This window comes from Symphalangus syndactylus, chromosome 5 (genome assembly GCF_028878055.3).
Source record: "Symphalangus syndactylus isolate Jambi chromosome 5, NHGRI_mSymSyn1-v2.1_pri, whole genome shotgun sequence".
Classification (NCBI taxonomy): Eukaryota; Metazoa; Chordata; class Mammalia; order Primates; family Hylobatidae; genus Symphalangus; species Symphalangus syndactylus.
In genome coordinates, this window is record NC_072427.2 from 89,982,312 (window position 1) to 89,994,963 (window position 12,652).

General features: G+C 37.9%; 1 protein-coding gene across 2 annotated transcripts in view; it reads left to right on the top strand.

Moving 5' to 3' along the window:
• The window catches only part of DSCAM (DS cell adhesion molecule), an 812,726-nt gene that overhangs the window by 502,720 nt on the left and 297,354 nt on the right, over positions 1–12,652 (top strand). For both annotated transcript variants that reach the window (XM_055279737.2, XM_063640588.1), the window contains 2 exons: positions 2,878–3,174; positions 3,917–4,192. In XM_055279737.2, the coding sequence (XP_055135712.1) occupies positions 2,878–3,174; positions 3,917–4,192 (573 nt within the window). The remainder of the gene's footprint in view (positions 1–2,877; positions 3,175–3,916; positions 4,193–12,652) is intronic.

Sequence of the window (12,652 nt, forward strand, 5' to 3'; positions counted from 1 at the left end):
GTTATATATATATGTTGACAGATATAATCTCTATAGGATATCTGACAAATAGATCATTATAAGATACCTGACATAGATACTATATATATATATTTCCTTGTATTTCAAATACATAAAGATTTAAATTTGTTGTATTCCACAACAAATCAAAGACAAAAAGGCAAACAGTCTAATATAACAATGGCCAAAGATTTGAGCAGACGCCCACTAAAGGAAACACACAGATGGCCAATAGGCACGTAAAACACGTGCCTTCCATGGTATTTCTGGGAAAAATATACAACCTGCATTTAGTCATGAGGAAATATGAGACAAACCCAATTTCAGCAACTGACTACAAAATTACTCTTCAAAAATATAAAAGTCAAGAAACACAAAAGAGGCTGAAGAATGTTCCAGATGAAAAGAGGCTGAAATGACATGAAACATAAATAATGGGTGATACGGACTGCAGTGGAAAAAAACAGTGACAAGGGATATTAGTGGTCAATCAACAGAATTTTGCTGTGGACAGTGCATTAGATAATAGTACTGTTCCAAAGTTACATCTTCTAATTATATTCTAAGTGTACTCTGATTATGATGAAATATATGCACATATAAAGCGTGCATACTCTATTATTATGTTTCTTCTAAGCTCAAGCACAGGTAAAACCAGCACATCCTAAGAGGAATCAGAGCAGTGATCTATGTTGGGTGTGGATTTATTGAAAGGAGCCCTTAAGGAATTTTGGTAATGGAAATGTTTTATATCTTGATCGTTTTGGTGGTTACTCTGGTGTGTATATATTTAGCAAAACTAAGCTGTACACTTAAGATCTGTATATTTCACTGTATGTAAAATTTACCTACAAAAAGAGAAGTATAACTGAAGAATACTTTTCTAAACAGTTGAGTTTTCAGAGCTTAATGTAAAAACGAGTGAAAAGTAATCTACAGCTAAACACATTTTACAAAAACCATGGAATTATAAAGGACACGTGAAATAACTCCAGTACTCCTAAGCATTAATGACTGATCATGCACAGTGAATAGCAATCATGATGACATCTGACTTACCTGTAAAATTAAACACAGGATGTGATGAGGCAACGTCTGCAGTGCGTTAAAGACAAAAGCATCAATTTTTCATTTTAATATTTTAAAGTTGTCTTTTTCATCTCTGATAGTAAGAGACAAAATGCTTACAACCCAAGGACACTGCAATTTGCTACTTATGAGCATATCTTGGAGGAAACAAACTCCAGGGACTTCTCCAGCCACCTGAAACATGAGCGGGGATGAAGAAATGAGATTCAGGAATTTGGGAAGGAGTAGGGGGTGGAGGGAAGAGCTGCAGCACAGCCCCACCACCATGAAGACCCTACATAACTGGCCTCCCTGGCCAAGAACTAGGCCCCAAGGTTCTGGGGGAATGAGTGGCACTTTCCTTAAGGGTGTCTGGTACTATTAACCATTAACTGTCACCTTTCCCTGATGGAATTGCAAGCTATCCTAAATTTTGCTTGCCTCCTTTCTTTTTGTTTATAATACTTTCCAATTTTCAACAAAAAAGATATTCAACAATGGAGATACGTTACCTTTATAATAAAAATTAAAAACTAACAAAAATTTACTCATTCTTTCATTATGGGACAACCCTTTAATTGAACACAAAAATTCTTTTAAAAAACCAAAAATGTCCCCTCCAGCAAGGTCTCTTACCAGACTCTGAAATCCTGTGGCACGTGATTGCAATTATGTCAAAATGACCCACTTATGCCTAGAAAAAATGTGTCACAGTGTTGATTTGTATGCCTGAGGCTGGCTGACCTATTGGTAACTTTTCTTCTGATTTTCATACATTTCCTTTAATATGCATTTATTTCTTTTTATAAATGGAAAAACATATATAAAAGAAACATGCATTTGTAACTATTACTATATAATAGAAAAAACCATGTGGATGATAGAAGAATAATGGAATATGAAAATTTGATCTATGTAAACATACTGAAAATTTCTGTGGAGACTTCTCTAAGACTAAGATCCTAGTTTGCCTGCGATAGTTCTGGGTCATGCCTGTTTTCTTGGCATAATTATTAGTTATTTCTGTTTCAGCCTCAAAAGTGTCCCAGGTTGGATGTTAAATTATATGGCCAGCCTACTTAAGATACTTTTAGAGAGATTTAAAATGTGCTTAAGTACCCTACTTAAGATATCTTTAGAGGTTTTTTAATACATGGCATTTAATACAAACTCTATTTAGCTTCTACCCATTCTCAGAGACTTCATGGAAGTTTGCATGCAATTACCATTTGTAATTAAAGTTATTAAAAGAGGATTTCTTATGAGAAAATGATGAAGATGAGGTCATCAATCTCTCAGTAGTTTCCTTTATTCCTGTAAACAATTCCCTAGTGAGAAAACCCCAAACAACTTGAGGAATTATAGGTTGGTGCAAAAGTAATTACTGTTTTTGCCATTACTTTTTGCAATCACTTTTGCACCAACCTAACAGATAAAGTGACTGTTTGTGGGGGTGAGTGGGTGTGGATTTTCCCTCTTTATAACTTTGTGTGAGGAAACACCAGTTTTAAATTAAGGACTTACGAGCTGTCATTGTTTAATCTGAACATCTGAGTTGTATTACCATTCCTCTTAAGTCAATCAGGAAATAGAGAAACAGTTGATGAAAGCTTGCTAATGCTGTGCTTACCTATTTTGAAAATAGTGAACTCTTGTTCTGATGAACGTTTTGTTTTATCAATAAAACCAGACCTTTTTGGTAATGTTTAACCACTATGACATCTACCTCCTAGACATTAAAGACATGTACTTGGAAGTTGTTTAATTATTTGTATGTGCCACTTTCTTCCATAATTTGTTTTCCTGCAGATGGAACTCCCAAAATTATTTCTGCCTTTAGTGAAAAGGTGGTGAGTCCAGCAGAGCCGGTTTCCCTTATGTGCAACGTGAAGGGAACACCTTTGCCCACGATCACGTGGACCCTGGACGACGACCCGATTCTCAAGGGTGGCAGTCACCGCATCAGCCAGATGATCACGTCGGAGGGGAACGTGGTCAGCTACCTGAACATCTCCAGCTCCCAGGTCCGGGACGGGGGAGTCTACCGCTGCACTGCCAACAACTCGGCGGGAGTCGTCCTGTACCAGGCTCGAATAAACGTAAGAGGTGCTTGTCAAATCAGCTCCTCAAAAAAACACACATAACTCATTGTAGTGGAGAAGAAGATTTCTGCATGCACCGAGCTGGGTCTTGGAATGCCGCAGCGGATTAACTGTTGCTTCCCATTTCCTACCCTCTCCTTCCTACTCAGGAATGGCACTGACTGGGTTAATGTTGGAAATGACATTTTGGTTTCTGTAGTCAGCTTGTTCTTTTTTACTCTAGATCTGTTCACCTGATGTTTCCTTTCCTGGTTTATGCTCTGCATGCCATTTCCCTTCTCCTTCTCTTCGGTTCTTCCACATTCATGGTAAACCTTCATGTACATGGTATTAAACTTACATTCATGCTGCAACGTGGTGTAACCTCCATCATCGTCCTAGATTTTACAAAGAGAGTTAAACAATCGATCAATTGCTGCCAGTGTTTTCACCAAAAGTGCATGATTGTCCAGTGTAGACTAGTTACTTTCTATTAATTAAATTGCCTTTTATCTTGTAATTTTTAATTCAAAACATTTTCATAGAAGTAGCAGATAAAGTATTTAACACTTATTCATTTGAATTTAAGAAAAGGAAAGAAAAGCCTTCATTGTAGAAAATGCCACACGCAAAAATATTTGTTTAACTGAAAAAGATGTGCTTACATGAATATAATCTATATTTTTAACTCAAGGAAAAGTGTACCCATTTCCCCACATGAGATGTACCCTTAAATTATTTTCAAGACTTTCTTTGTGTCTCTCCAGGGCCTGCAAGCATTCGACCAATGAAAAACATCACAGCAATAGCAGGACGGGACACATACATTCACTGTCGTGTGATTGGCTATCCGTATTACTCCATTAAATGGTACAAGAACTCTAACCTGCTTCCTTTCAACCACCGCCAAGTGGCATTTGAGAACAATGGAACTCTTAAACTTTCAGATGTGCAAAAGGAAGTGGATGAGGGGGAGTACACGTGCAACGTGTTGGTTCAACCACAACTCTCCACCAGCCAGAGTGTCCACGTGACCGTGAAAGGTAAGCCCTGTTCTCCTGGTTCCCACACAGCTCATCCCATAGCCCGACTACTTCCCAGACCAATGATTTGAAGTTGGGTAATCTAAGATCTGCTTATTTAGAGCAGGATAGTTGTACAGGCTAAAGAGTGACAGGGAACATGAGATGTCCTCTTTACTACTGACTGAATCTTCACTGGAACTTTAGTTGATCTAATTTTCTCTCCAGGTGGAACTTTGGCTTGGTTTTCCAGAGGGCATGTGTTGTTAACATTACAGCAGAAAAAAAGGATCACATCATTAGCTTAGTTATCTAGTCATCTCTCAGATAATTTTTAAATAGTTAGCTTTCTTTTCCTAAAACCTCCTAAAAGCAAGGTCTCTTAGAACTTAACTGGAAGGGATTTTCTATATTGGATGAGGATTTCAAACAAACGTCTTATCTTCTGTAGATGAGCAGGTCAAAGCAACAACATAGAAATTATATGTTTAAATGATGCCACAGAACGTTTTCTTCATTAAATTATTCTTTACATCATGACATGGACTGTCATGGAATCTACCTGTCAGGATGATCTTTAGAGATCCTGCAATTTGAATTGACTACAATCTCCTTACCAGAAAAAAACAATAAAGTGATCAGACTCATCCAAGGATACACAGCTCTGTAGTGGCAGACCCTCAGAAAGACTCATTTCTTCTGTTCTACAAGTCAGTTTCCTGAGCTGAATATGAAATAAAATTGTTTTAATTATGTAAGGAATCTACCTGAGGTAGGTCCTAGGAATAGAACTAATATGTTATAAAACTATTTCCAAAACCTGTGGGTGTTGCTTCTAGCCACATTGAGCTGCCTGTGTGAGCTGTCCAAGTTCTCTCTCCAGGAACCAATAACTGGCTTTTAGTTGCCCTTTTTACAAAGTTGCATAGGTTTCCTGTGGTCTTCCCCAACCTTCTTTTCCCACCAACCCTGTGAGTTTTACTTTTTTGAGAACACCTACAGACACACACACATAGAAATAATAATATGTGTATATTATTATTATGGGGCATATATATTGCATTACATTACATATTATAGAATATGTATTGTGCATTGTATATTAGATATGCCTGCACATAATTATAAATCGGTTTTTAATAACCATATATCTTGAGAATTTCCTCAAATCACTAGATATTCTTGGTAAACCAGGCTGGTAATAGCTGCATAAAGGTTCATTTTGTGGTTGTGTTTATTTCTTTAACAGAACATCTGCTTCATGCCAGGCGCTACTCTAGACACTGAGGAATACAATAATGAAAAAGGTCTGCAAGGTCCTCTCCCTCATTGACTCTCTTCTCAGTCAGGAGAGACAAACAATAAACAAATAAAACAAGCGAATAAACCAGAAAACACCTAATGGTACTCCATACTATGCAAAGAATTAAAAGATGACAGTATCTTAATGGTTCATTGCAATAGTCAGATGCCATATCAACACTTTTCTGTACTCTGCCGTCTTAAAATTCATTGGTCTATCATACCCTTAGAAGGAATCTTTTACCCACACATGATTTTGTAACATAGAAAGTTGATCATTTGGAAATGATTGGCTTACTGTGTTAACGCAGATCTTCCAAATGTTGATACAATTTGTTATACAATATCAAAATATCACAACTACTAACATTACCATGATCTCATCAGAAAGTCTTCAAGTAAACTGTCAAGTTCATGCTGATGGATGCAACTTTTCTAAAATTCTATTCTTTCTTGAAAGATTCAATTTTATTATTTATAATAAACACCATCAATTGTTATCGTAGGAGTGTTGGGCTCATTTCTCTGTAAGAAATTGTTTGACACATAGAGAAGACTGCATAACCATCGTTTTTAGGTAGCCATTCTTTTAAGAAAGAAATGGAATTCTGTGAAAAAAAGCAGCTGATCGAATTTGCAACTCAAGCAACCACAGACATACTCTGCTTGAAGATAGCCATGCTGCTCAGGAGGTAGAGAAAACACTGCCTTCTTCCCATTTTATTACACAGGACGTAGAACATTAAAAATAACATGAGCTTTAGGGTAAAGATGTAATAAAACTTATTTTTCTTGCTTCTTCAAGTGCCTGTAAGTGAATCTGGCATTTTTAAAAAACCAACTCAGAGTATGCATTGGTAAACAGTACAATGAATAGTCATCCTGTTAGTGTCACTGCTGGGATTCATGGTAACGCCCAGCAGTCTCACCCACCATGGCTTTTGCTCCAACAGTGCAAATGTCAACACCATGAGAAAGGGAAATAGCACCTCAGCATTGTCATGAAAACGATTTTCTTCTTACAAATCACCTAAAATTGTCTCAGGGATCCCTACAGGTCTGTGAGCTACATTTTGAAAACATCTAATACAGTGCTAAAAATTTAGTTTATTTCTAATGTTTGACCGTTACAAATGAGGCATCAAATGAACTTCTTTATGCATTGGCCTTTGTCTGATTTTAAGATTATTTCTTTCAAGAAAAATTTCCAGAAGTATGACCATTTGATAAATAGGTATAATACTTTAGTGTAAATTTTAGGAGACATAAATTTAAACAAAAGGCCTTTGAATCATTAATATTTATTCTTTAAATTTGCCAGATCAGTATAAATCAATGTATTTATCTTAATCCTTTTGAAGTGACAGAAACCAATTCAAACTAGCTTATGGCCAAAAGAATAATTTATTGTCTCTTATAAGCAATATATTTATGATTTTAGGAAATAATTCTATTGAATAATTTTTTCTTCAGGAGCTTCTTCTAAATACTTATCATATAGTATAAAACTTGTCAGCTCCTTTGCAAATACTTGCAAACAAAAGAAGGAAAATATTATTTTATGTGGTATTTTATTGCCTGGAGAGAAATGGCAGTTGTTGGGATTTGGGGCTTGCAAAATTTATCAGAATAGTCAGGAAAAGCTGCCTTGAAAAAGTGAGATTTTGAGCAAAGATATGAAGGGGTTCAAGACAGCTCATGGATACCTAGGGGAGGGACATCCTAGGTAAAGGGAAGAGATAGAACCACAATGTCTAGAGTTTGTCTGGCAAGCTTGAGCAATTAACAGAGAGGCTGGTGTGGTGGGAGCCAAGTAAACAAAACACTAAGAGGCCCTGAGTCAGAAGGAGCAGAACTTTTTCATGGGGGACTTACTAGATCAGGACTTCGGTTTTCAGGACATGGGGTTTTCTGCTGAGTGAGATGGGGGCTTTATTGGATGACTTTAAACAGAAAATCACATGGCCAGACTAAGGTTTTAAAAGGATACTTTTAGCCAGGCATGGTGGGGCGAGCCTGTAGTCCCAGCTACTCCAGAGGCTGAGACAGGAGAATACTTCGAGTCTAGTAGTTTGAGGTTGTGGTGCACTATATTTGCACCTGTGAATAGACACTGAACTCCAGCCTGGGCAACACAGTGAGACCCCATCTCTAAAAAAGAAGAAGGATGCATCTGAGGCCTGTGCTGAGAATGGTCTATTCGGGGAAATGGGGCAAATAGAATGACCTGTTGGAATGTGAATCCAGGTGAGAGATGGTGGTGGCTTGGACCAGGGGGAGAGCAGAGGAGGTGGTGGGTAGAAGACAGACTCCGGATCTATTTTGAAGGTCTATTCAATCGGTTTTCCTAGTGGTTGGATACAGGTGTGAGGAAAATAAAGACATCAAGGATCAGGTCAGGCTTCTGGCCTGAGTATCGGGAAGAATGGCATTGCTTTCTACTAAGTCAGTAGAAGATGCAGTGGAGCAGTTTGAGGAAGGCGATTGGGAGTCTAGTTATCGATGTGTCGAGGTTGAAATACACACTAAACAAAGAAGTGGATGCTGTCAGTAGGAAATTAGATATGGGAGAGTAGAGTTCAGGAATCCAGGCTGCAGATCTGGTGACATCAGTGAATAGATGATGTTCAACACCAAGCCCTGAACAGGACCCTCAGGGGACTTTCTACACCGCACTGCAGATTTTAACTTCATATGGACAGGCTTCCCCAGCCCCCAGTCAGGCTCACATTAGAACCTTTCACCAAATATCTGAAAATAAAGTCTGAGAAAAATTCAAACAAGGACTGTTTGAAATGTAAGTTTATTTTTAGATTTCCCAGATTGGCACAGATCCATGTATTGACTATGACCCCATTGGTTGCAAGGTGCAAGAACCCAAATTACCTTTGCTGAAGCAGCCAGGTGCAGAGGCTCACTGCTGTAATCCCAGCTACTTGGGAGGCCTAAGTGTGATGTGGTACGCAACTGTAGTTCCAGCTACTCCGGAGACTCAGACAGGAGAATGGCTTGAGGCCAGTAGTGCAAGAGTGTAGTGAACTATTTCCAAAACACAGTAACAGTTATACACCATTCACAATCTTAGCCTTTACTCAGAACTTAGAAGGGTCTTAAATAAAATGACTTCTGAACATTTAAATTTACATTTTAAAATGTTTTAATCTCAGCACTTTGGGAGACTGAGGCAGGAGGATCACTTGAGGCCAGGAGTTTGAGATCAGCCTGGCCAACATGGCAAAACCTGGTCTCTACTAAAAATACAAAAGTTAGCCAGGCATGGTGGTACACACCTGTAATCCTAGCTACTCAGGTGGCTGAGGAGGGAGGATGGCTTGAAGCCAAGAGGCGGAGGTTGCAGTGAGCCAAGATAGCACCACTGCACTCCATCCTGGGTGACAGGGCAAGACTCCGTCTCAATCAATCAATCGATCGATCAATAAAATGTTTTTAAATGAAATATTAATATATAAATTAAATTATACTCTAATGGTCAGGATTGTAGTTTATCAAGGCTTTTAAAAAATTAACAACCTTTACTATGTTCAGTTACCGAGTATTAGGGGAGGGAGATAAGAACTCAGCTAAATTTTAGGAAAAGACTTAGAATTTTGGCTTTCCCTGTGGATTAGGATTGAAAGAGACTTTCTTATTTTGTTCATATAAATGCAGCTCCACTACCTTTCCTGGGAGACCACACAGTGAATATTTCACCCAGCTAATTTTGGAAGAGCAAACCCGAAGCCTTAAAAATTGGCTTCCTTGGGAAGTGGAAGTGGCCCACTTGATCCCAGCAATAATGCTGCTAACAGTGAAATCAAGTTATTGTTATCTTGTCTCCAGGAGATTCATTTTAAATACTGGATATAGCAGAAAGTGTGTGCATATGTGTTTAGATGATATTTGGAAACAATACTATTTTTTCATCATGTCTTTCTCTGGCAATAGTCATAACCCTTTGCTTATTTTAGAGCATATGCCTGCAATTTTTTTAATTTCAAAGATTGATTAAATAATATGCTTATTATTGATGGTGGTTGAAGCTTAAGCAGTTCTGAAATATATGAAACTATCCAGAAGTGCAAGTTTGCTGCCTTCAAACATATAGGCGGAAGTAAAAGTCAAAGTCCCTTCTTTCACTTCATTTCAACTTAACAAGCAGTTTTATATTTAATACATTTTCAAGCTTTGTCTTTCCCATTTTAGGTGCCACATTGAACTTGAACGGTGCTTAATTGAGTGTTCTAATTGCTGGGGATCAACACTGCCAGGAAAGTTAATTGGCTGCTGGATAAAAAATGTCACCTTCTATTTATATTTATATAAAACTTTATAGTTTACAAAACACTTTCATCTGTGTCACCTTAATTACTACAGTGACTCTGTAACATAGATAAAGCATAATCAGGGAAAGAATAGAAGAGAGATGAGGCTGCGCACAGTCATCCAGTAATACATTCAAGACTCAAACGCAGATGTTTTGATTCCAACACAACCTGTGGTGACTCTCAGAAGAATAATTCGTATTGCAGCCGGAAGCCAGGGTAGGAGTGGGGAGAAATGAATACAAAGAACCCAGGAATGTATATATATGTAACAAACCTGCACGTTGTGCACATGTACCCTAATACTTAAAGTATAATATAATAATAATAAAAGACAACATGTTAAAATGTAGGGCAAAAGATATTGAGGGCCTAATTTAAGAGAGATAGAATTTGTTAAATTGGAGAGAGGAAAAGGAGAGAATGGATTTGGTGAAAGGTGAAAGAGGGCAGGTCAGAACGAGAAATGACTCCAGAAGCTCTTGCTTGGGAGATGGAGAGGCTGAGAGGAGTGATGTGGCACCTGAGTGGCTTGGTGAAAGCCATTGGATGGCGGGGTTGGTCTAAAGTGCCTGTGGATCACTATTCTGGCTTCAGATCACGGGGATTTAAAAAAATAGGAAAGCAGACTAAAATTCATAGAGAAAGTTAAAATTACAGTAAATAAATGTCTAAGAAGCACCAAGCTTTCAGAGTCGTATTTTATGAGGATTTTTAAAAGTTAATGTTTGCCAATAGTGAGATGAAATGGCCATGCTAGGAATGCAGAGAACAACAGAAACATTCGCGTTTACATATTTCATTCCATTTCTATGTTTGTGGCAATTTCTCATTTTAATGTACCACAATTTTTTTTTTTACCATGTCCTCCTTCAAACTGAAGGGAGAATTAGATGTCACTGCCAGGGTTTCCAGCTCTTGTGTTGGTGGTACTTTGTGTACCGTAGCCCAACAGGGACACTGTTCTGCACATTTTGACGTTAAAAATCCTGCTTCCATGCAGCTTTTTGTCCTACGCTGCGTCTCGTCTGTCACCGTAATGTCTTGCTGTATTGCTATTGGTGCAAGTTGGGAAATGAATGCTGAGTTAAAAATAATGCTGTTGAGTGTGTCTGCTCGCCTTCCACTCGAGGTGAGCCGCCGGGGATGCCGCCTTCTAATGATATCATTCTTCAAAGGCTGAGAACAAATGTCATCTCACCTAGGTGGAGGGACAGCTTTGTGCACAGAAACAGCCTTGGCGGTTTCCCCACTCCCGCTTTCAGACATTTGCTCATTAGCTGTTCCAACCTTGGCACTATTAACTTCCACTGAATTCCAAACCCAACTCTGTTGGCAAGGAAAGGTCTTTCATTCTTAATCTGTCACTTTCTTCCGCTTTCTCCTACTATCTCTCTAGATACTGGAGTTACTTGCAATATTGTTTATGGAAAGGACAGCATTTTGAGGTTATTTTTCCATTTTAGTTCCTCATTAAGGTGGAGCAATGGTTAGCTTAAGCTCCAGTTTGCTGGGGTCTTTTGTGTGTGGCCGTACACTGCAGTCATCCACATATTTTCATATTTATTTTTCAACAACGACTTGGGAATTGCAGAGCTTCTATTATGAATAATACAGGAGAAATATAGACCTGGGGAAAAATAGAATGGTAGTGTATTAAATGTATAATCCTTTTATGTTACTTTATTATTTAAAATGAGAATTTATACTCTTTTTTTTTTTTTTTTTTTTTGGAGACAGAGTCTCGCTCTGTCGCCCAGGCTGGAGTGCAGTGGCGCGATCTCGGCTCACTGCAAGCTCCGCCTCCCGGGTTCACGCCATTCTCCTGCCTCAGCCTCTCCGAGTAGCTGGGACTACAGGCGCCCGCCACCACGCCCGGCTAATTTTTTGTATTTTTAGTAGAGACAGGGTTTCACCGTGGTCTCGATCTCCTGACCTCATGATCCGCCCGCCTCGGCCTCCCAAAGTGCTGGGATTACAAGCGTGAGCCACCGCGACCGGCCTCTCTTTTTAATTTAATACCCTAACGTGAGAAAAGAAAGCTAATGAAGTGGGAACTTTCACTGTCCTCCCTTTTTAAATGACGCAAGAAAGCACTCATGTTTCAATGTACTTAAATGGATGCATTGACTCAGCTACCCTGGGGGTTTATGCTCTCAAGTGTCTGCAGAACAGAGGTAGGATATCAAAATTGAGCGCAGGACTCAGCTTCTACGGTTTCCTTCAGACAGGTTTGTCCTGGAGGTAGAATGACTTAAAATCCCTCTATTCTAGAAATCGAAGCAGACACCTTTCTTTAAAATATGGCATTTTATTAAGTGTTTTATAAGCAATACCTCAAATTACTTTACCCTAATTAGAGGGAAAAAAAGACTATGTGTAAGATTGGTTTCAGTATCAAAGAATGCTCTATATATATACATATATATTTATTATATATAAATATATGCATATGGTAAATATATATAATTTATTATATATAAATATATGCATATAATAAATATAAATATATTTTGATATATATAAATATATGCATAAATATATTTTATATATTGCATATATTACATTACATATTGATTTTAAATGTATATACATGATTTTTTACATTGTAAATAAAATAATATGTATTTACTTTTTAAATAAAATGATATGTATTTCCTGTGTATAGTACAATGTTTTGAAATATATATCCATTGTGGAATGACTAAATCTGATCAAATAACATGTGGGTTGTCTCACACAGTTATCATGTTTGTGGTGAGAACACTTTACATTCACTGTCAGCATTTTTCAAGAATACAATAAATTATTAGCTACACTCACCATGTTGTACGATAGATCTCTTGGACTTTTCCTC